This window comes from Salvia splendens, chromosome 5, assembly GCF_004379255.2.
Source record: "Salvia splendens isolate huo1 chromosome 5, SspV2, whole genome shotgun sequence".
Lineage (NCBI taxonomy): Eukaryota > Viridiplantae > Streptophyta > Magnoliopsida > Lamiales > Lamiaceae > Salvia > Salvia splendens.
Window position 1 is genome coordinate 31,240,604 of NC_056036.1, and position 26,540 is coordinate 31,267,143.

General features: G+C 35.9%; 1 protein-coding gene across 1 annotated transcript; it reads right to left on the reverse strand.

The window, feature by feature from the left end:
- Positions 1-1,261: 1,261 nt before the first annotated feature.
- LOC121802784 lies at positions 1,262-2,593 on the reverse strand. The gene has a single exon (XM_042202483.1). The coding sequence runs from the start codon at positions 2,567-2,569 to the stop codon at positions 1,430-1,432; it is 1,140 nt and encodes a 379-aa protein (XP_042058417.1). The 5' UTR covers positions 2,570-2,593; the 3' UTR covers positions 1,262-1,429.
- Between the last annotated feature and the right edge of the window lie 23,947 nt (positions 2,594-26,540).

A 26,540-nucleotide genomic window follows, 5' to 3' on the forward strand; every position in this document is an offset into this window, starting at 1 on the left:
TAATAAGTATTGAAAAATGAAAATAATAAGAATTTATAATATTAAAATATTATTTGTTAACGGATAACACGAACAGGACATGAAATTTTTGTGTCCTTAATTGGTCGACCCGATAAGGACACGAACTCAATAAGCTCTGATCCAAACCCATTAATTTCGTGTCAGTTCATGTCGTGTTATCGTGTCGTGTTAAAAATTGTCAGCCCTATTTAGTTGCAACATCTCTCAGTGTAAGACCTGGGAGGTGGGCTTCTAATAGGACAGTGGGTTAATAGCCATCTTCGGTAATTAGTAGGCAGTCCTGTATTTAATACTCTCACAATATTTTTTTTTTTTGAAGAATATAAAAACGTTGGATAATTTGAGAGAGAGTCGAAAAATCGCTTTCAAACACAAATTGACTAGGAAAAAGTCGAGTGAGAGCACCAAGTTGTTATGTCTCTAAAAAGCTTAGCTTGAATAAACTTTGGGGTTGGAGTGTCAGATATTCCCAAATACCAAGAATCCCTTAGATAGCAACAAACAACCTCTAATCCTAATATCCCATCCCTCTCACTTTTTTTATATGGAAAAAAGCATTTATAGTATTTTACCCAAAAACACCACACCTTTCCTTGCAACTTATAAAAGACACGCTAAATTCTCTACGCATAGCGACACAGCCCAGTACGACGTCGTAAAAGCCGCAGATATCAAACGATGCCGTTTCCATCACTTCCCCATAGGCAATGACTAGTGAGTGTGAATGTGGCCCACCTCCAACGGTGCCCTCCGCGCATTGGGACCCACACAAAGTACGCACACGTGTGCGCCCCCTGGCTCGAATTATTATTTTTTTCTGTTTTAGAAACGTTACATTACAGCTTTGATATACTACAAAGTAATTATTACACTCCACTACAACTTGCACCTCTCAAATTCTTTGAATCCTTCCTTACTTTATAAGTTTAGGAATACATTATGCAATGAAAATCTATGCATTAATATACTAAATTACTTATTAGGCACACTAAACATAAATTAGCTGTACGCCAATTAATTTTTTAGAGACTATGAATTATGCCTTCACACCATAATTATTCATCACCTTTGCAAAACTTTTTTCTTTAATTGATTCAAGAATAATGGTGAGGGATAATTTAAAAGTTAGCTTTCTCTAAATTAAAACTACGCCTTCAGAATTAGGACCACTTCTTGTATAATCAAGATAAAAGTTTGGAATTTTCGTCGGTTTATTGCGAAACTAGAGTGGAAATTGATGTTTACCTCCAAAAAAATTAATAATCGTACAAATAATAAGAATTGACAAAGGGGAGTAGTATATCATCATATCATCGCTCCATTTGAATTAAGTATTGATGAGTATTTTAAAAATAAAACAAAAAAAGAAATTGTGTTTTTTCCCGATTTCCTAAACCAAAATCTGAAATCAGCCAACAAACTTCCCAATCTTGTGGGCCAGCTCAGGCGACAGCTTCACCGGCGGCTTCGGCTCCTTCTCCGTTCTAAAATCAAACCCCAACGCATCGGAGACCTCTTTGGAGCTCCACCCGCCTCTCCGGAGCGTATCCGAGAACCGATCCGCTTTCACCAGCAACGCATCCAGCACCGCCTGATTGTCCAGCATCACCATCCCCTCCTCGAAGAACCCCGCCGCCGACACTTCCACGATCTCCGCCACCTCCGCTTCCCCCCACCCCCCCTCCCTCAGCACTGCCCCGATCTGAGCCACGTAATCCCCTACCCACTCCGGCGCCTCCGATCTCGCCATCTCGATGCACCTCTCCGGCGACGAAGACGACGAATTCGAGCTCCTCCGCCGCCGATCCGCCGCCGCATCGCTCCAGAACTCCACCCACCGCGCCGTCCTCCCACCGGCGTCGAGACTTCTCCGATTGTTTAAAAACACAGCGGATTTCTCGATCACTACGGATTGGTTAATTGAGATTTGATCGTGAAATAAACTCGATTCGCGATCGAAGAAATCGGAGAGGTCGAATCCGCAGCAGAAGATCCGATTCTCGTCGACGTAGAAGATAGGGTTTCCAGCGAGGGAAGGGGTGCAGGGGATGTAGCAGCGGTTGAAGATCGGGACGAGGAGCGGGGCCCGCTTGAGCGCGCCTCGGGCTAATTTCAGCGCCTTATCGGGGGAGGGCGGGCGCGGGCCCCACGATTTGGACCAGAGGGAATTGCGGGCGACGTGGAAGGAGGCGGAGGCGGTGGGGAGGTCGATGGAGGCGCGGAGGTGGGGGCGGGCGGAGGGGGAGCGCCAGTCGGGGAAGCCGGGGGCGACGGGGAGGCCGGCGGAGAGGACGGCTCGGAGGTCGGGCGGGAAGGAGAAGCCGAATTCAGCTTCGGCGACGGCGAATTCGGCGGCGGTGAGGCCCGGGAGGACGGGGACACCGGAGGATTTGAGGTGAGAGATGAGTTTGTCGGCGAGGGAGCGGAAGGAGAAGAGGCTGTGGCGCGGGGGGAGGGGGGCGGAGGAGGAGGCGCGGGCGGAGAGTCGGCGGAGGCCGGCGAGATGGGCCGGGTTGAGGCCGGTCATGCGACAGTCGACGTCGACCATTGTAAATTTGTAATGGAGTGAAGAAAGGGGAGTAGAAGTGGAAATGTGGGAGAGGAGATGATGGAGGGATTTATAGGATGGAGGGAAGGGCCCACAAAAGGATTTTCGTTGGATTATTAAATTTTTGAGGGGTTTCTTTTTCAAGGCTTGCCAACGTATAATTACGTTTATACTATACTCACTCCCTCCATTCTGACTAATTTAATTTTATGCCGTCATTTTTTAAAAATAATAATAAATAGTTAAAGGAGATAAATATTTTTTATTTTATTTTTTTTCCACTGAATTATTTTCTCTCTTATGTTATTTTTTCTTCATTTTAATTATTTATTATTATTTTTCTAAAACGAATATATAAAATGAAATAATTCAATTACCACATATCGGATGAAGTGTCATAATTGATCTGCTGAGCACTAGCATAAATGCCTCTCCAAATTATCTCTTTTTTTTTGTGAATTTCTCACTTAACTGAGTCGGAATAACCTAAATCTAAATACGACTCAATTAAGTTTGGATTAAATGAGTATATGTTTTGTAATTTAAGTGAAGAGAGAGTAACATAGATTAGTGAAGAGAGAATAAAGTACTTCCTCCATCCCACATAGATTATAATTTACACTTGATTTTAGGATTTGGTGGTTAATGTATTTAATTGGAAGGACAAAATGTGAATGTAAGTATTAAATGAATAAAGAAATAGATTTGAATATTTTAATTGGAGAGAGAAAAAATAGTTGACATTTTAATTGTAGAGAAAAAGTTACTTTATCATTTCATGTAGAAATCTATAATCTTATTTGGGACAAATTAAAAGTGATTGGTTGATGGAATTTTTTTTATAATTGAAACAAAATGAAAAGATATAACTATTTTTTATTGACAGTGAAGTATACTTTAGTAAGACCATACCCAAGGGTACTCTAAAATCTAAAATGGAGTAGGTAATTGGCTCTAATGATACTCCAAAATCAATCTTTTTTTTTGTTTTTGAGATCTTCTACAACAATTTACGCTAAACTCAAACTCATTTTAATGTCATGTCAAATCGTGATTTTAATAACCATTTACACTAAACTCAAACTTAAAAGAATATTATAGTATATTATACTTTTATTACTCAAGAAATATAAAATACTAATTTAACTACACTAGAAAAATTCCTCAATTTTTGACCTAAATGAAAATTGCGAATAACATGAGATGGAGGAAGTATATATTAGCAAAGATAATTATTATCTTGACAGAGGAATGATATGCTACGTACCTTATGTGAGCTCCTTATGTGAGCACCACTACCGTTTGACGCACGTTTAACATTGTTCGTTTTGATTTATATATATAGTTTGATTCTAATACATTAAAAATGTTATTGATAATTTTAATTTCACAAGTTCATAAAAATCAAAGCTTGGTTTGCTCGTTTTCTCTATAATTTTAAATAAATTAATAAAATAATAAATTAAGCTTTGATGTTTATGAATTTTGTGAAATTAAAATCATCAATAATATTTTTTAATGAATTATAATCAAACTAAATATATAAATCAAAATGAACAACGTTAAACATGCGTCAAACGGAAGTGATGCTCACGTAAGGAGCCCAAATAAAGTATGAAGCATATTTTGAGATCATTATTTAAGAAGTTAATACACATTACAACACCTAAAAATAATCATATTTTTAATTTTGATCTTTCCATCAAAGTTAGTTCTTCTATTTATGAAAATATTTTATTAGAGTTCTATTATTCGTTAACATATTTTGATTCCTTTCTCTCTTTTTTCTTTATCTTTTAGTAATTCCATTTGTTCCATAGTGTCTATTTTCCCGTGATGGAGAGAGTATGATGTATTGGCGGTAGATATATTGTTTATTGTTATGCTATCACGACGATATGCCTAACAACCATTTTTAGTGACCGGCGCTCTCTCTCTTCTTTATGTATTTTTTTTAATTAAAAAATCAAAGATGGTTTATCTTTCCCAAGATTCATGGAAGATCAAGGCGACAGATCTACTAAATCGCTTATGAACATGGTCTTAGCAATGCATTTTATGTAGTTGATTCACTAGTTATGCATTTTATTTTAGAATAAATGGTCTTAGCAATGCATTTTATGTCGTAGTTGTTCATTAGTTATGCATTTTATTTTAGAGTCAACTACATAAATAGAATTTTAACGAACATTGTAGCCCCTTGAAATAACGGGAAGTCCGGAAACTTTACACTTTACAGTTTTCATATATGAAGAGTTTTTGCACTTTCATAAGAGAAGATAGATAATATTTACTTAAAAAGTAGATATTGGTCTCTAAAACCATGAATTTTTGTTAAATTATGGTATTTTCCTCAAACTTGTTTTAACCATATTTATGGTTGTGACAAATATTAAAAAACATGTAGAAAGTCACGTTGATTTAGTAGGGTAGAGTATGATGAAAACAAAATGTGCTAATGTACATTTAATCTCATGCTGCCGCGTGGCACAAAAATGCAATATTTTAAACAATAAAATGCAATATACATTAGTGAAACTGTATATGCATTTCCACAGATTGCATTTTAGTTATAGGCAAATTGCATTTTATACTGTTGAGTTTTGTATTTTAACATAAATTATCTACAATGCAAAATAAACTATATATAAATGCAATCCGTCTACATGTAAAATGCAAATTAAACAGTCTATATCTAAAAAGCAAAACTCAATAATAAAGAATGCAATATGCCTATAACTAAAATGCAATATGCCGAAATCCATCTATCACTTCTACAAGTGTATATTGCATTTCAGTGATTACAATATTGTATGTTTCATGTCACGTAGTAGCATGAGATTGTATGTAAATTAACGCTTTAAAATTAGTTAGCACATTAATATATCTCTATTACTATATTCTCTTTTATTTTATTTTATTTATCTTTATTTAATTTATTTAATACTCCTAATTTTTATTTTTTGTGTACAAAATTTAAAAATTTGAATCAAACTTAATTGAGATAGGTGAGTAATATACAAGTGGCTGATGAGCAATGGAACTCTATTTCATTCAATTTATTATTTTTTGCTATTTTTGTGATAAAGTATTTAGAATCCCAATGATTTGAGATGACGAAAGCAATGTATATGAACAGTTTGTTTTGTCAGTAAATTTGGAAATATCCATCACCAAGTTGAACCGCATATTTAGAGCATCCACAATACCGTTCCGGCGGTCGTCCGCCATTAGGCGTGGGAGGGACGGATGCGGACGTCAGCTGCGGACACCGCAGATCCGCGGCTTTCCGATAACGTCCGTCGTGACGTCTGCCATTGCGGGTTCCCGACGGACGTCCCGATTTTTCATTTAAAAAAAAAACTTTATATATACGGCTTGTTGAACTTCGTTTCATTCGCACCACTTGTTTTAACGAGTTTCTCTCTCTCTCTCTACGTTTTTTTATATATCCAGAATTGCTAGTAGTAGTGGTAGTGGTAGTGGTGGAATTTCTGATGACGTACGTCGGCGAATTAGAGAACAGTTGTGGGCCGGTACGTCTAGGGAGATAAATCGCGCGATACAAGCGGCCTTGCAGCAGCAGCAGCCAGCGGTACCTCGACCCATCCATCGTTGAACTGTAGTACCCCAGGACCACATCACTGCACACCGTTGGTTGTATGAGGACTACTTCGCTCCGGAGCCGCGGTTTGGGGAGAACATGTTCCGACGACGTTTTAGGATGCATCGTCCGCTATTTCTGCGTATCGTGGGCGCTTTAGAGCGTCGATACGAGTATTTCAGGATGAGGGAGGATGCGGTTGGTAAACCCGGCCACACGCCATAACAAAAGTGCACTGCCGCAATCAGGCAGGTGGCATACGGAGGTGCGGCCGACATGTTCGATGTGTATCTCCACATCGGCGAGGCGACTGCCCGCGATTGTCTGAAGTATTTTTGTGAGGGCGTTAGGGAGATATTCGGGGATAGGTATCTTCGGAAGCCTACCCCCGAAGATTGCCAGGCTCTGATGGATATGCACGGGAGTCAGCACGGGTTTCCGGGAATATTGGGCAGCATAGATTGTATGCATTGGGAGTGGAAAAACTACCCCGCCGCCTGGAAAGGGGTGTACACTACCGGTTTCAAGGGCAAGAATCCCACGATGATCCTTGAAGCGGTAGCTGACTACCGGCTGTGGATTTGGCATGCGTATTTTGGAGTAGCCGTGTCGAACAACGACATCAATGTTCTCCAGTCATCGCCCCTTTTCAACGACCAATGCATGAGTGTTGGTCCGGCCGTCAGTTTCGTTGCCAACGGCAACCAGCACAATATGGGCTATTATTTGGCGGATGGGATATACCCTATATGACCCGTCTTTGTGAAGACGATCAGATGCCCAGCAGAAGAAATGAAGATCTATATTGCGGGTCGTCAGGAGGCAGTGCGCAAGGTTGTGGAGCGGGCATTTGGTGTGCTCTAGGCTCGATGGGCGGTAGTGAAGGGTCCATCACGGCTGTGGTATATTGACAACATCGCTGATATCATGTACGCATGTATTATCATGCACAATATGATTGTCGAAGATGAAGGTCCAGCACTGACTGATTGGGTCAATGATGATGTTGATACTGTCGGTCCAAGCCACGGCGTGGCCACTGCCAATGTACGTATGGGGATACCCCATGAAGAGGTCGATCGAGTCCGTGCATTTGCCGACATGCGCCAACGACAAGCCCATATTCAACTTCAGAACGATATAATTGAAGAGCTATGGACGCGGATGGGTCGTCGTTGATATTTAGAAAGTAATTTGTGTAGACTTTTTTTTGTTGAAATGTACCTTTTTTATTTTTTTATTTAATGAAATTATCATTGCATTTTCTCCGTCCGTATTCGTGTCGAAATTTTAATTCCGTAAATTGTTTAATTTGGTGAATTTGTGAATTTTTATTATTGTGGATGGCCGTCGGGTTGTCCTTGGGGATGTCCGCCTTTTGTGTAGTGGGATGTCCTTATGACGTGGCAGGAGGTGTTTTTGAGAAATCCGTCCGCACCACTGTGGATGCTCTTAGATAATACTTACCTCCATTTCATAAAAATAAAAACTTTTAAAACATTATGGATTTTAATTTAAAAATGATAAAGTAAAAGAGATAAAAGAAAAAAATATATTAATAGAAGATGACACAATTCATGAAAAGAAAGAAATTTTCTAAAATGGAAAGTTTCTAATTTTAAGAAGAAGACCAAAATAAAAATGGTTTCTATTTTAGGAAACGGAGGAAGTAACTAAGAGCATGCACAATGCCCGGTTTTGTTCAGGTGGTCAGAAGAATAATGCGATCATGAGGATGTGTAAGAGGGGGTGGTGTGACGGTCTTCACAATTAGAAATAAAGGGTGAGACACCGTTTAGCCATGCGCTCTTCGCCTCTCGGCCACAACATCAACATGCATTTGCACCACTCGCCAGGTCATTTTGGACTGTTTATATTCAAATAAATTGAGTTTTCCTTTAAAAATATTTACTTCCAACGAAATTTGTCTATAACTTTCGTTGTGCTCTTTATATTAGAACTTTCTTTGTAAATGTATATCTTAATTACATTATGTCCGCGAAGACGAATGGCAACAGGTCATTATGCATGCACTCCCGATTCTCTTAGATCTTCAACTCCCTACTACCCTTATGCATCCCAAAGTGTCTATAATCCTAATTGTTGGACAAAATTCAACTTTCGACGACAGATTCAGTGTTCATACATTCGATAATGAGCTTAGGGACGAAGCGCACAAAGCACACTGAAGAGGACCAATATTCAACTGGAACGAAGAGTCGACCGCGAAGAGAATTGCAATACCTGGTTAGAAATATCAACTTTAAGATTTTGGAAAAACCATTGTGCACTGAAATCAAATACATATTGCAACTAACTCTACAATTGTTTATGTTATTTTTATCTTTAATTATGTACATTTTCAGTTTTTGATAATATCATTTTTGGTTTTACTATAATTTAATATAAATATATTAAATATGAATAGAGGATAATAAGAAAAAAATTGTGAGTTGTGGAAAATTTTTTATGCAAGAAATAAAGTAAAAAATTATTTTCGAAGGGCATGAGTAATGAATGAAAAGATAATGACATGCAATAGATGTAATATTTAAATAGGTGACATGTGACATGACAGAATATGTATTTCGCAATAAAGTGTCATAATAGGTTGTGAAATGCAATTGATGTTTGCTTTAACTCCACCGGCCGGAAGGTAAAACAAGGAAATCATTTATTGCAGTCATATACCTTCCATATCACACTTGGGTTTGCTTTCTAAAACAGAAAAAAAAAGGATGGCACAACAAATTCAGACCGAATAAATTTTTTATTTTTATTTTTATTTTTTAAACTAAAAGTGAGTATTTTCTCTACATTATTCTCTCTCTTACTTAACGCTCTCTCCACTTTAATTATTTAATTAATATCATTTTTTCAAAACGAGTGCAGAAAATGAAATGTCTCTATTACTGTGGAATAGAGGGAGTAATGTATTTTGTATCTAAAATTACCCTAAAGTGTGACATATTATTAAGATTGTTTAGTTTATTTGACATGAAATTATAATTATGTTTTGAAGTTATAAGAATTATTTTCTTGATAAAATAAGAAAGTTAATCAGAAAATGAGACATGATATGCTGCATATCTTATGTAAGCACCTTATACTAACACTATTATTGTTTGATGCACGTTTGATGTTATGTGTTTGTGTATTTTATTTATTTATTTGAAGTTATAGAGAAACTGAACCAATCGAGATTTAATTTTTATGAATTTTATAAAATTAAAATATTAATAAATTTTTAATGTATTTATTAAACCAAATATATATAAAAAGATAAAAAAATATTAAATGTACATCAAATAAGAAAGATGAGAAAAAATAAAAAAAAAATTGTAACGAAGCTCTTGAAAAAAGGAGCACATAAATAAACCCAAAAGCTCGATATTCGAAAACAAACATTATCTTGGAATCTATTAAACCACCATTTGAAAAGGGGATTGCTACGAAATTTAAGTCGAATGTACATGCTTCCAATTTTTATCTTGTTAAATATTACTACAACCTACCCAACTAAGTTATAGATTTTGAACTCAATTATTTAGTAGACTTTTAAATCCACTACAAATCAAATAGCCCTGGACCGTTTAACTCAGTTTATACACAGAACCGATTTATTCAAACCTAGCACGTGATGCAAACACTGACTCACTCCTAATTGTTGACATTTAGTAATATTAAAAGTTATTTAATCGAAAGAGGCATTAAATGTATGTAAAGATGTGTGAGCAAATTGACATTGATTATCTATGAGATTGTACTCTCACATGTGGATGTCAACATTCATTTCGGCCCCTTAATAAATATTGAAATTCGTTAACAATCGTTATTAATTTATTTTCATTTAATCATTAGGTCGGTATGCGTCAACGCTATTAGGTATATTTTCCAAATTTGAGCTTAGGTTTCTACCTTTTGAACTTGTCACTCATTTCCTTATGATGTGCTAAATGTTCCAATTTTGAAATTGGTATTGAGGTTTGAGAATATATATAGATGTGATCATATTTAAATTAAAATAAAAAATTTGAGAACTCATCTTAATCATTAGTGTATAAGTTGTTGATTTTCATATCATAAAATTTGAATAATATTCATAAACAACAAACTGATATAGAATTTAAAATCGATATGTTTTGTGATATCAACTAATATTAATGAGCAAATTGATAAGTTCTCAAATATTTGTGTAATTTTGTTCTCAATTGATGATGAGCCTACTAGGTAAATATATAGATTTACCAGAATGGATATTTCTTTTTTAGATTGTACTTTGTTTTTTCAGATTTAGAGTTTTCTAATATTGATTCTTGTCTTGTTGATTGTTGTTTACATTCTTATTATTACTCCATTTGTCCACTACCACAGTTGGTTTTGATATTCTAACTATACTAGTATATGACTGCAGTTTTGAGTAATCTTCTTTATCAGAAACGATTTCCTGCTCATCGTGTTAGGAATAATTACTCAAATGTGAATAATTGGATATCCTGAAAGGCGTAAAACACTTTCAGATCAAATCAATTTGGTGGTTCTCCCAATATTTGATCGGATACAATTCAGGTTTAGAAGTTTCATATGTTGATTCTGCAATCAAACACTTTGAACCGAAAATGATCAATAAGAAGAGGCCTGAAACAAAACGTCGCGTCTCTTCGTTTCTTAACCGATTTTAACTGTTTTTCCAAAGGGTTTCAAAATTTGCAAATTAGTCATTCGACTATCAGAAATTATATTTCTGGATGAATTTTCTATACAGCAACTTTAATGGAAATAAAAATTTTCTATACAGCTTAACCCCAGCCAGGGGCTGCCACACTTGGACCCCACTACTCGGGGGCGCTGCCCCCGAACTCTCATCTAATCATAATGAATTCAAACAAGCGTGCACTCCGCACTTCCCAAACTTGTGTGATGTCTCATTATAACAATATTGATCTATCAAGTTAATCCAATTACACTAAAATAACCAACACATCGGGGGGCCAAGAATTGTTAGGACATGTCTACTATCTCTCTTGTCTAATCTTCTTTATATAGAGTTAATATTGAGCCCAATCAGGATCTATAGAGGATATACTGGGGTTACTATTCAAGTTTTCACTAATTAAATAGAAATTCAATTTAGTGTAAGCTCAAATTAAATATTATTATCAGCAACCACAGAAAATTAATATTCATTGTCCGTCCAATCCGAAATTACGAGTAACTCGAGGCTTCTTTCTTAATTTATTTATTTTTCGTGTTTAAGATATGAATGTTCATTAATCAATTCCAAGTCAGCTATTTGACTTTTTAATTAATTATTTTTTTTTCTTAGAGTGGTCTAGTTCATAAATTTTACTCCATATTTGTTATTCATTAAATTTCAACTGACCAGTTTTCTGAATAACAAAACTTATTCCGAACACCTCTTGAGGACATTATCAAATCGGATTTCCCGACACTCAATTCATTGCAATAAAATACTATCTCCACTTGGACATTAATATAATTATCATCACACAAGATATCAGGATTCTCGAGTTACGAAAGACCCACGCCTTTTAATATGTCAAGACAGTGAATTAATAGATATCGTATGCCCAATATTTATATCAATAATAATTAATAAACAACAATCACCGAGACCTCCTCTTTCAGTTAATAGCCAAGAAAAACTTTTCTCACTGTTCGAGTTGTTCAGTGCTATACCACACCAGTGTCGTTTATTTTCTAAGGTATACAAAATTTATGGACTGAACTGTAACCTTTCACTATAGGTAATTATAGCTTATCTAGGTTGTGAAACATAATTTCTCTACCGTAAAGAACCAATTATATCTCCTACTGTATGAATATGTCCACGGCCGGTCTACTAAAGAGATGAATTATTTTCTTTCTTATAGATTTAAATGCAAATAAAACATGCTATAAATGAATAAGAAAAACATATTTTAACAAAATAGAATGAATAAAGAGTTTTTACATGTACACTCGAAAGATGCTTCGCAGTATACTTAAAACTCTAATAATAGTTAAAAAAATTCATATCACTCAATTAACTCTTGATAGCCCCATCTTTCATCTTACGATTTAAGTTGAAAGAAGACTGATAAATAAAGGGCAAACTTCAACTGAAAATTAAGCAACGGTGACTATTAGAAAATGAAGAAGAGGGACTTCAAGGGCATTGTTTGTTGGAAGTTAAGAAAATTGGGACATGCAAAGAGAAAATATTCAAGTAGGCATTTTCTAAAAATAGTTGTGGGGATTATAATGTGCACAATCCAAACCAATTAATCATCATCATCACAAACTACATCCAAAGCATATAAGGCTGGAAAACAAAGCTTGTCCATGATGTAAGTAACAAAGTCCAATAAATTTAATTTAACATAATATTATACTATTTCATGAAAAAGGATGTAGTGAACAAAGTAGGACAAGAAATAAGATTTGTGTTGGGGTGAGAGGATATCAATGGACACATTGTTTGCTACAAAGTGAAACACCACAAAATATTGGCAGCCAGCCACCATATACGGAGATGCCAGTATCACATTCTTTGTCTTTCTATGCCCTACCATCCATGTTCCCTCTATCTATATACACTACTAAAAATTTAATGTAAGTACAAATAAGGATGATGCGTCAAAGAATACACACAACACAAGAACACGTTTATATAGATTGTTTTGGGTGCATGAAAAAATATATTCGTGAACCGCGTGTGACAACTAAAGTATGTGGGCAATTAATTCTTTTTTTTAGCTGTAATTCATTATCATGAAATCGATCTTGTTGGGGATCGGTTGCGCATACCCGAACTCCACATTAGTATGATATTGTCCGCTTTGGGCAAAGCCCTCACCGTTTTGCTCTTGGGGTACTTCCCAAAATGCCTCATACTAATGGAGTTGGGGTAGCTCATTTATATGCTTGCTACTCTTGTTCATTCTCCAATGTGGGAATTGTTTGCCCTCACAATCCTCCCCTCAAACCAAGACCACCTGACCAAGACCACATGTCTACCCCATGTTACAGGTCACCACATGTCTTGGTCGAGCTCACGCAAAGACATTGGAGAACTTGCAAGCGCAATCCCCGAACCCCGAGCCACACAGGCCCAACCCTGAATCAGGGCACTGATACCACTGTTGGGGATCAATGGCGCACACCCGAACTCCACATTAATATGATATTGTCCGCTTTGGGCAAAGCCGTCACGGTTTTGCTCTTGGGGTACTCCCCAAAATGCCTCATACTAATGGAGTTGGGGTAGCTCATTTATATGTTTGCAACTCTTGTTCATTCTCCAATGTGAGAATTGTTTGCCCTTACAATACTGTAGGGATCAGATCACTGGGGATTCACTAATTACCGGGACCTCTTTGTATTAGGTCAACACTGAGATAGCTAATCTCAGTAGGAACTAGTCAAGTACAAAGACTAATACAAGATTACAAGATTACACTTAGAGAAAACCCTAAGTACACTCTACCTAATCTATTACAGAAAGCAAACCCTAAGTAGAACCCTAGCTAATTACAGATCTTCAACCAGTCTGGAATCCAAGCTCTCGTCTAGTAGGGAACCTGCACACTAAGTAAACTCATTAGAAACACCAAGAACATATCCTAGTGGATCTCTAATGAAAGAATCAAACATGGTGAAAGGTCAGAAGATAGAGGAATTGGCTCAGGTCACAATGTGACTATGCTCCAGGCCAAGGACCTCCTCAATCACACTGATTTGTCCAAAGTGCACCGTGAGACCGTCTGAATCAGAGATCTCTCAAGACCTCACCGATTACTACGAACGTTGCCGTCTCAACATGCACGAACACCTTCACACCGTAAGAATCTCTCCAAATCGCACGAACTCACTGATCCTCACAATAACATGATAAAATTGCCTCCAGCTTTGCAGATCTAACTGAAACGTTAGATCTAGCACTGGACTTCGTAAGGAAATCGAAGAGGTTGCCTGTGTTAGTGATTTCACTGATTAGAACTCTCTGGATATATCAGAGAAACAATCGAAGAGAAGATCAAGGACGAAGAAGGAAGAACCCAGAGAATCGCCAGAGAGAGAGAGTATCGAGTGTAGAATGAGTGAGGAAATTAGAGAGACGCTCTAGTTATCTCTCACTCAACAAACACACATAACATCCAACGGTGCAGCGAGGTGATCCGCATGGAGTGGAAACGTGGAAGCCATCCAGCGACTCTCACAGGTAAGCGCTAACCAACCGGGCCAACAACTTGGGCCCCTAATTAATAAGTCATTTGGGCTGAACATAAAGAAGCCCAAGACACCAATAAAACATATATGGTCCATTAAGTCTCACATGCTCCACCTTGGACCTTATTAGATAGAAAGAGGAGAGCTTGGTCCTTCACATTGCTTCATCATAGCCTACAAGGTTAATTCCTGACACCAAAGAGTTAGAAGCTCATTAGTCAAGAAAATAACCAGGTTGCCTAACAAGACACCAAATGGTAAGCCAATTAGTCTTGTAGGACTTTTAATTGCCTTGTGATTTCAATAAGCCAAGGCTTAAAGAATCAATAAGGTCTTTCCCCCGGGACATGCACATGCTAGCCACAATCAAAATGCAAACTTCTAATTCAAGTGAGCAGTTTATCAACAGACAAACATTTGTTACCCATGTCAGCAGGATTTTTATCAGTATGCACCTTATGCAACAAAACCTCACATTTTTCAACAACATCTCTAATGAAATGGAACCTAACATCTATATGCTTGGTCCAATCATGAAACACATGGTTTTTGCATAATTGAATAGCAGACTGACTATCAGAATACACAGCAGGAGTAGCTTTTAAGAATTTAAGTTCAGAGAGAACTCCCTTCAACCATATAGCCTCCTTCATAGCCTCCGTGATGACTATATATTCTGACTCAGTAGTGGAGAGGGAAACTATGTGTTGCAGTTGTGATTTCCAACTTATGCAAGACCTACACAGTAAACACATAGGAAGTAGTGGACTTTCTCTTATCCTTGTCATTAGCATAATTAGAATCAACAAAACCACATAGATCAACACCATCATCACACTTAGAAAAGCACAGACCATACTTTGCAGTTTGTTTCAGATATCTAAGAAGTCATTTCAGGGCCTCCCAGTGTACAGGTCCAGGGTTAGACATATATCTACTCAAGCAAGAAACAACATAAGCAATATCTGGCTTAGTACTGACCATCAAGTACATAAAAGAACCTATAGTATTGGCATTAGGTACCTTTTTCACAGCAGCAATATCAGTATCAGACTTTGGACACAAATCCGTACTCAACAAAAAATGAGCAGCTAAAGGCACATTAGCAGTTTTAGCAGCAGACATGTTAAACTTTTGCAAGATCTTAAGCACATATGGTTCTTGGTGAAGCACAAGGACAGACTCCCTTCTGTTCCTAAAGATATTGATACCCAAAATCGTTTGAGCATCACCAAGATCCTTCATATCAAAGTTGTCACACAGAGCAGCCTGCACATGCTTGATAGATTTAAAGCAGTGTCCCATAATCAGCATATCATCAACATATAGCAACAAGAACACATGAACTTTATCAAGGTTTTTCACATATAGGCAAACATCAAAGGTACTTCTCGCAAACATAAGTTTTTGCATACAAGAATTAAACTTGATATTCCATTGTGTAGGGGATTGCTTTAAACCATACAAAGCCTTTTTGAGCAAGCAAACATGATTGGGGTACTTAGTATCCACAAAACCCTCTGGTTGATTCATATAGATAGGTTTATCTAAGTCACCATGCAAGAAAGCAGTTTTGACATCCATTTGTTTCAACATCCAATCAAAGTGAGCACATAGAACAAGCATAAGTCTAACAACAGTAAATTTAACAACAAGAGCAAATATTTCAGTATAATCTACCCCCTCTTGTTGAGTAAACCCTTTGTCCACAAGTCTGGCCTTGTACCTTAAACCATCCACCTCATTTTTAATCTTATAGAGCCACCTGCAGTCAACAATGGAGGCACCAGCAGAGAGGGGAACAAATAACTAGGTACAATTCACTTTAAAAGATAGCATTTCATCTTCCATGGCTTTGTGCCACAGATTCCAAAACTTATATTTGAGAGCCTGCTTACAAGAAGAAATTGTGCTTAACGCCACCGGTGGCCTTAAGGCTGACAATTTTTTATCTGACGTGATAATCCTACACGAATCCGTACGAAGTTAACCTGATAAGAACACGCACGTTTAGGATTTGGGTCCTTATAGGGTCGACCCAATAAGAACCCGAAGATAACGAGTTGGGTTAGGGTCAGGTTTGGGTTATCCATTAAGAAAAAAAATATTTTTATTAATTAAAAATATTAAACTTTAATATTAGTTATTTTTATTATTTAAAAAAATATTATACTTTAATTTTAATTAATTAAAAAATATTATACTTTAATTTTATTAATTAAAAAATAGTACTTCCTCCGTCTCAAAAGAATATGCACTTTGGGTTCGATACGGGTTTTAATGCACAATTGGTAAAGTAAGAGAGAGATAGAAATGAAAAATAATTATAGTATTGTTAGTGGAGAATGAGTCTAACTTCATTTGAGATAAAAGAGTTTCTAAAATTAGAAAGTGTATATTCTTGTGAGACGGACTAAAAAGGAAAGAGTGCATATTTTTGCGGGACAGTGGGATTAATTAATTTTTAAAAAAATTTAAAAAATGTCATATTTTATTTTATTAATAAATAATTATTTCAAATATTTAATTTAATTATTTAGATTTAATATTACTATACTTTAATATTATACTTTAATTTTGTTATTTTGATTTAAGAAAATAATTTTTCAATTTTGTTATATCTTATTTTATCGTGTATTATCATGTTAAATCGTATAATATCATGATTTAGCCGTTATGGTGTTGTGCCAAGCTATATCATAGTAACTTATTGTCATTAACATAGGGCTGACTTTTTTTGGATGACACGATCATCCGGATTTCGGGGGGTTGGATCGATAATGGGTTGATCCGATAACCACCCATCCAACATGATTTGACAGCCCTACACCTAGTGATGCCCACGGTTCGAAAATCGGCGGTTCTGATTCGGAACCGCCGATTCCGGTTTGTATGAAAACAAAATCGGAACCGGAGCACGAGGCTATTTCACGGTTCCGAACCACCGGTTTTTGGACGGTTTTCACGGTTCTGGTTTGAAAACCGGCGGTTTCGCGGTTCGGTTTTTTTTTGCTATGTAATTTGAAATTTGGACTTATACAATAAATTGGAACAAGACAATGGATAATTTAAATTGAAATAAGACGAATAAGGTGAAAATCATATCAATTTTATTGAATTTGAGTTCTAAGTTTGTAACAGACAACGATACATTACAATTTACAATACATATACAACATACAACAATGTAATATAATTTACAAGTGTCGTCGGAATGTAATTAAAAAAACATGAAATGGGGGGGAAAAGGAAAAAAATTGAAAAGGGCTTGGGCTGCCTACGTAAGTTAAACTTAAACTTTCAAAGTTAAACTTTTCAAATTTTAGTTGAGTTGCCTACGTATCCACAATTTTATTGAGGAATCAAAGCCCACGTAGTTCTCTTACTCTGCTTACCTTTTAGGTCGGCCGTGCTCGCCATTCACCCCCCCCGTCATTGATATTGTTGAGAGCCCTCGCTTCCGATCTCGTCATCACCATCGGTGGAAAAGTCATCGGTGGAAAAGTCTTCACCATCACTCTCTACACGGAAGTCGAAATCCAGCTCTTGTGCTCTCATGTCCGCCTTTGCCCAATCATCAAGTAACATAGTGGCTTCCATATTTTTGGCAGAGAGATTGCTCCTTTTGTCGTCCAGGACACAACCGCCAACACTAAAAGCTTGCTCAACGGTGACGGTGGAAGCGGGAACGGCGAAAATCTCCTTAGCCATTATCGAGAGTATCGGAAACTCTTTGTCACGTGTTCCCCACCAATTAAGGACGTCAATTTGTTGAGTAGGAGGTCCTGCATCTTTAAAAATAGAGCGCGATTCCAAATATATATCTAACTCACTAGTAGCTCTAGTCCTATTAGTTGTAACACCGTATAGATCTTGCAATTGTGATACTACGTCTGGATCAATCATGACATTGCTATAGTTCCCGCCACCAAAATCAAATGTAGAAGGACTAGGAGGAGCACGTACCTAGTGAGCGGTGTTATATCGCATTTCATATTCCGCGTAGAGAGCACGAAGTGCACTATCTAACCTTAGTTTGATTTCATCAACATTCGGAAGACTTAGTTCGAAGCATTCTCCTCTTGTCAAGCCCATTTCGCGAAGTTGAGAAAAATCCAAATCGTGCAAACAACCATAGTACATATCTAAAATTTTATGAACATCATGCAACTTCCACTTTGGATCCAAGCATTTTCCAATCAAAAACACATTTGGAATACGCGCAAAATATTTTAACCATTTTTCAATCATATAAAACAAAATAGCCTTCAACTCTATGAATTGAGTATTTTTCACACATGTCTTAAAACCAATTGCCACATACATGCAATGCTCCAAAACGCGCACAGAAGTAGGATAATAAACACCAGATAACTCAACAGTGGCATTTTTGAAAGCTTGGAATAATCGAAACAAATCCATGTTGTGGTCCCAACAAGAGGGTATCAAAAGCAAATTACAAGGAACATGCGGGCAAGTTCTAAAAAAATCACATAAATATTCAATGTGGTTCAAGGTCGACTCCAACATATCGTACGTCGAGTTCCAACGAGTTGAAACATCCAAACGAAAATTGGTGTACCTGCACTGCTTGCCATGACAATATTTCTTCCAAGCTCTACCAATAGGGGCTTTGTTATGAATCAACTTAACAGCGGTTCTAATAGGATCAACATACTTTTACCACAAATGGATCGCATCTTGAACACACAAATTCAAAATATGAGCAATACATCGCACATGAAAATATTTGCCATCAATAACAGGAGAACATGCACTGATGAGTTCATCTATACTGGCAGTGTTAGCGCTTGTATTATCAAAACCAACGGAAAAAATTTTGTTGATCAATTGAAATTCATTCAAAACTTGAATGATCAATTGAGCAATTGCTTGTGCAGTGTGTGGTGCGGGAAATTCCCGAAATGTAATCAAACGTTTGTTTAAAGTCCAACTGTGATCAACGAAATGCACAGTGATGCTCATATACGAATTTTTGCAAAAACAATCAGTCCACACATCCGAGCAAATTGAAACTTTATGACCCAAGTTAACAATAAACGTACCTAATTGCGCCTTCTTTTCCATGCATTGTCTAACAACAGCTCGAGTCATAGAAGTTCGAATCAATTTTCTTGCAGCGGCATTATAAACTTGTCGCATACTCAACTCAAACGCATCGTTATCAAAAGCATTGAACGGAAAATGTTTCATCACGACAAATCTAGACATCACATTAAAAGCATTTTTGTGATCATATTTTAAAAGAGTATTGCTACACATACCTGATGTTTGGGATGAACCCGTCCCACTCCCGGTCCCGACTCCATGTTGAAAGTTGAGTTGAGTTTGGGTTGGAGCGATACCAAACTCAACCGGATGCCCTTTCTCCATGTGACGGGTAAATGTACCATATCATCCACCCTTTCGGAATGTGTATACGTTTCCGCAATAGTTGCAATACACATTATAAGTGTCCGGATGGGTATTATCTCGTACCTTCTTGAAATGTTTCACCATGATGTTTGAGGAGGGTGTCCACGACCACGACCACCACGACGACTCCTTGGTGGTGGTGGGGGTGGCATTTCTTGAACCTCTTCCGCCTCTTCCTCCTCCTCCTTCTCATCATCATCATCTTCGTCATCAAGATTCACAGGGGTTGGAATTTGTTGAGAATAGGCACCGCGACCGGGAGCACCACTACCGGTACCAACATAAGCATCGCCTTGAGATTGAGAGCGAGAGAGAGCAATAGCATTGGTCATATCTTGCTCTTGTCGAATCTACAAAATAATATTTGTATTGTAAATATCAAATAGTAGAATTATGAACAATAATGTAATGTAATTCATAATTAATAATATTAGTAGATAATAATTAATAACCTACCACGCATCCATGTTCCTTATAGTAGAAAACTAGAAATATGGAATAATATATATTTTTTTTGTTTTAGCAATTGAGAAAGACAACTTATAAAACTACGAAAACAAGTATAAGTGTATAACAATGCATAATAAGAGTAGCACTTGAATAATTCAAATGTAAGCACAATAGGACAAATGAGAAATGAGAGGCAAAGAGAGAGAATTAGGAGATTGAAGAGAGAAACTCTTGTTAACACAAGAATGGGGTGAATGTAAGTAAGGATAGAAGGGGGTATTTAAAGATAAAGATTGGGGGGGGGATGGATGAATTTGAATTCAAAATCAGAATTAAAAAAAATTTGAATTTTCGCCGAAACCGGCGGTTTTGGTGTAAAACCGTCGGAACCGCCGGTTTGATCAACAAACCGCCTGCAAAACCGCTGCCAACCTGCAACGTGTCAGCCTCGTGTTCCGCACCGGCACCGGAAACCGCCGGTTTCGGCCGACAGAACCGCTTGAAAAAGCTGCGCACCGCTGACGCCTCGGTGACCATGCCGGAACCGTGGAACCGCCGGTTAACCGGCGGTTCGGTGACAGTTTCGGTTCGAAAAATCTTGAACCGGAACCGGACCGCGGTTCCAAATGCGACGGTTCCGGTTTGAAAAAATCGCCACGGTTCCGGTTCGGCGGTTAACTGCCGGAACCGGAAACCATGGGCATGTCTACCTACACTGCCTACTTTAGTCTTAGTTTAGATAACTCTCGTTTTCGCTTCAGTATCCAAGTTTGCCTTAGTTTATCTCATTTCCTATCGTTCCTTTACTGTTTTTGCGCATGTAGTTTAATTGCTCAAGTGTTTTGAAGTGTTTGAACATCTTAGTTGTAGAATCTCTTTCGCAATCTGTTGCTTTTGTTGGATCTTGTGGTTTCAATGTTGGATCTCGCGATTTCACCTTTGGAATCTTGTTTTATTTCACGCATTATGGAAGTTTTAGTTAGATTTGTTGATGTTGTCTTTTATTTATGCTTTGTTGAATGCTTTTTGCAATTGATAGTTTAGACTGTTAGATCTAGCTCGTTTTCGTGTTTACTTGGTGTTTAATGTTGTATATCTAGCTTATTTAGTGTTTGATTTCGCAGATATGATTGTTTAGTGTAAGAGAAAAATGCACGTTAGCTTAGTTAAGTTTTATTTCGCTTTCTGGTTTGTCGGTTAGCGTAGATCTAGCAGTTTCGAGTTTAATTTCACATTTAAATCGCGTTTCAAGCTTGCTATGCTTTCCCTCACTTGGTTCCCAACCAGAGATACGTTCGTTGGTTTCTTTATAGCATCGTAGTTGCCAAAGTACTTCAAATTCTCTCATACTCAAAATAGGGACATCAACTGAGGTTAAGGGATTCTCGTCATATTAGTGAGGCTCTTTCTTGACTAAAAGATTTCTCTTTGACATCTTATATCTGATTAAAAATGCCAATTGTGTCAAGTAACAAACAAACCCAATGTGGCATGTCTCTATACGAAATAGTACTCCCTCCGTCCGCCAATAGAAGTCTTTTTTGAGTTCGACACTGGTTTTAAGAAATAAGTTAAAAAGTAGGTAAAAAAATATAGTGGAATGTGAAAGCTATTTTATATATTATTAAAATGTGAGGATAATGAGTTAGTGAAAAGTGGGGTCAACCTATCATTTATGTTAAAAGTGAACCGAGACTCATAATGGGTGACTGACTAAAATGGTCAACGGGACTCCTAATGACAGAGAGAATATAATTTATAAAGCCTGCAATCGTATGAATCTAAGTTTTGTTACTAAAACATGTAACATCTCTTATTCGATTTAATTAAAATTAAATAAGTGATTAAAACATGCGTATCTATGAAGGTAAATAATTTTTTTCCCTGTAACACAACAAATGATCACTTAACTCTCTCAAAGTTGTTAAAGAGAAAGGAAAAACTGTATCACCGACACAGTATTTAATATTGTTTCTCTTTACGTCTATCCAATACTTCTTTCCACCGATTTCGTATTAATCAAACTTTTTCTTTCGTCTCTGGTACATTCGTGGATCCAACAGCCTTGTTTTCACTCTAAGAGTGTCCACAATAGGGGAGCCCCGGCGGACGCCGACTCCCTATATTAGAAATAAGCCACTCACCCCTTAAAAGGCCTCATAAGGGGGAGGGTTATCCACACTTATATAGATTAGATGAGATCTTCACCAAGTCGATGTGGGACAGAATTTTAGAGAATTTAACACCCTATTGTGTGGGACGGATGCGCCGGGGCGGGGAGGGGCGGACAGCCCTCAGCCGAGTAGTCGGCTTGGACGGGGCTGGGGATAGGGTCACGGCTCTGCCCGCAGCTCCCTATTTCTAGAAAACTAATTTTTTTTTGGTTTTTTTGGTGATAAAATATTCTGATTTGTGATAAAATAATGTTACTTGTGATAAATTAATGTGATCTGTGCCAACAATTGAATAATGTGATTTGTGGTTGTCGGTTGTCTACTATTGGAGTGGATAAATTTTTATGACTGTGGAAAAAAAAAGTGGTTTGTCCACCAGAATGTCCAACTTAATCCATCCAATACAGCGGGCTTCGACATTTTCATTTATAAATGCTTTATATAGAGCCACCATAAAGCTAGATTGCTAATTTTAGTAACCCGTACAGTATATTTAGGTGAATTATATAGCAGTAAATGGCTGTGTTGAGGGAAAAACATTATACACCATTAGATAGACACGATGGTTTAGTGAATCAAAATTTAATACACCATTTATCCCTTAAAAATAGACACTTTTGAGATGGCATGGGTTTAAATACACAATTAGGCATCAAAATAGAAAATGACTATTTTGATGAGAGTAGCAAAGTGAAATAATATCTATTTTTTTATGGGACGAATGGAATTTTTATAATTCAATTATTTAATTAATAATTAATTGATGTTATATCCGTTCTAAGAAATTCATAACTTTTGCATAAAAAATAGTCTTACATATATACATTTTGTTTCATTGTGTCCCTTTTACAAATTTTTATTTCATCAAGTCCTTGTACCAATGTAATTTGTTTTATTAGATCATGGCACAAGTTTTTATCTCATTAGGTCCTTATATTAACGCATTTTGATTTAAGAGGTTCTTATACTTTTTTTTAACGAACTTCTGAATTTAATTAAATTTATTTATTTTTCTTTCTCTAATATTTATTTTGAAATTAATCTAGTTGCAATTCTGACTCAAGAATCATTTAAAAATTTATAGATATTGCCCGTTATCAACTTATAAAGTTTTTTATTTTTTTCAATAATCTTACATAGATATTACAACTGAATTACTTTCAAAATATACTCCCTCCGTCCCATAAAATATGTGCACTTTCAATTTTCGCTAGTCCCACAAAAATATGTGCATTTTATTTTTGAAAAGTTATATCAATTTACTAATGTAGGTCCCACTATCCACTAACGCTACTTTAACTATCATTCTCTTCCTCTCTCCTGTTTTACCATACCATTCTCCTCATCTCTCTTACTTTACCAATTTTGTCTTAATTCTCGTGCAATACCCGTTGCCCATATTTTTATGGGACGAGAGGAGTATAAAAAATAAAAATATTTAAATTTAATTACCACAAGAAAGGTTAGTGAAATTTTCAAATTAACTAAATAAAGATCCATTAAAAGAATCTCTTAAATTAAAATGCATTTTTATAAGTATTACTTTAATAAAAAAACTATTAAAAAAACCTAATAAAACAAAATGCATAAATACAAAATTTGAATAAAACAAAAAATTGTAAAGAATTAAATGAAATAAAATATACTAGTACAATTTGTCTTTATTTTATTCGAACTCTTAGTTGCTATGTATGAGTTGCATTTATGAAAAATAAAAACCAAGATAGAGAAGTGAAAGTGAAGTACATCATCCATCGTAGAACATGACAGGCTTACACTATCCTAAGTTGGATGGAGGCTCCTTTAATTATGTTACTTTCCGTGCATGTGTGTGTGTTTTTTAATTAGTTGATTAAATTAATAATTAGTTGTGAGATTAATTTAATCCTAAGAGATCCACCAGAGCATCTTCTCCATCGATCTTCTAATAATTAAAATATAGTATATGTTAACTAGCCCCTAGCTTAGTAGGAACCATCAATAATGGGTCGTTACAAAGCCTAATCACAGTTTCTAATCTTATCTTCACTTTATAAAATTAAAAAGCCTAGTCCAACTTTTGCTATACTAACTAATATTAGGAATTAAAGTCCATTATTTTAATATTGGTACGTACATAAATCATAATGATCTCTAATAATCACTATAGCATTACAAGAAAGAACAAGAAAATTGATTAAAGTCTTGTTTGATTAAAAGACATGCATGCATATTACAACCATATTGGGACTTTGTACTAGCTGGATATATGCATTATATGCATAGGTATACCTACTATAAATAATTGAAAAGGCCGTTTGAAATTATCTGAGAAGATAAAGGAGAATTTTCCAATAATTGTTATGCATTATAATAGGCATCAAATATAACAAATTAAGTGATAATTCGAAGGTCATGTAGGCAATATCAATGGACCAAAACTTGTCATACATACTAGCTTAGCCTTTGACTAATCGATTATTCTTTAACCACTTTCACATACTACCTAATAGAAAAATGTAAGGAGATATTAGTTGATTTTTTTTATCATTTGATCATTTTGATAAAAGTGTTTATTAAACATATTGGATTGAGTAAATTCAAATTGTCTAAGGAATGAATAATGGCATTTAATTATAAGTAATCATGACAACTGAATGCCCCATAAATAAGATAGTATAGTTCATCAAAAAAAAGTTATTTCAAAAGTATTCACTAAACGAAATTTCAGTCGAAAGTGGATACAAAAAGGTAAGATTGGTGCCATCGTCTCTTAATCATAAACCTTAATAATGATGGAAGTGATTAATTAAAATCTTGATCACGTCGACAAAAGGTAAGTGTATCGGAGTTTAGTAAATATTGGTAATAACATCATGTATATTTTTAAATTTTTCTTGGATTTAAATAGACACCTATGATATGTGTAGCTTGCTTTAAGCTAAAGTTGAAAGATGAATAAATAAAAGAGGTGGGAATTGAAATGAAAGGGGTATAAGATAGGATAAAGTTAAAAGGGTCATTTAGGTATAATTTTGCTCAATAATTTCAAGAAAAAATTGAACAAAGTGTGTCTGTTGTGTTTATTTTGGTATTGTGTTCAAATTTTATCATTTTTAGAAAGAAAATAATGAGCTCATCCTACTTTTCTCTTTGAAAACACTTGACTTTGCGAAAAAATTGATTTATGTCATGTTTACGCTACAAAAAAGTCGCTCCCTCTGTCCCTACTAAGATGACACACTTCTTGACTGGCACGGGATTTAAAAGTTATTGGTTAATGTGTTTAACTGGAGAGAGAAAAAGTAGGTGTAAATATTAAAATAGAGAGATTAAGAAAATGAATATTTTAATAGGAGTGAGAAAAAATGGTTGGATTGGGTATATTAATTGGAGATAGAAAATTTCCAAAAAATGAAATGTGTCATCTTATTTGGGGCAAACTAAAAAGGAAAACATGTCATCTTAAGTGGGACGGAAGGAGTATTTTTTATGCATACAAAAATTGAGACGCTATTACTTCCAATGGAAAATTTTTAACAATAACAAAAATTAAGAAAGCAAAAGAAAGCGTTCTTAAATTAATGATAAATTAACTTACTCTTTTGCTTTTTTAAGAGACTTTTATTTGCGTCCTCTAATTTTAGTTGAGACACTAACAATAAAGACAATTTTTGAAGCGTTGGTGGTATATTTAGAAACATAAATTAGCATTCTTAAATGCATTAAAAAACGTTCTTTACAAAAAAAATTTGTTGAAGTGACATACGGAATATAATTTATGTTGAGTTGGATTTCTTTTATTAATTGTATTTGTGTCCTTAACCTTTCACTTCGAAAACCCTTGGCAAAAAATTCAGTTTATGTATCGTTTGTTGCTTTATGAAAAATGCGGAAAATGACATTAAACTAAACTATAATTCACATAAGAATCTGATCAATTGACTTATGATTTCATTGTCGAATTATAAGAGGCGAGACATAAATCAACTTTCGAGATTTTTTAACATAAAATATAAGTTGGGTATATTTTTTCTAAATTATGGACACTAAATATGATTAACTATTTTTAAAAAAAAAAGAAAAAGAAAAACTG

Excerpts from the sequence above, each read along its gene's own strand:
- LOC121802784 (XM_042202483.1), bottom strand. The coding sequence starts at position 2,569 with ATGGTCGACGTCGACTGTCGCATGACCGGCCTCAACCCGGCCCATCTC.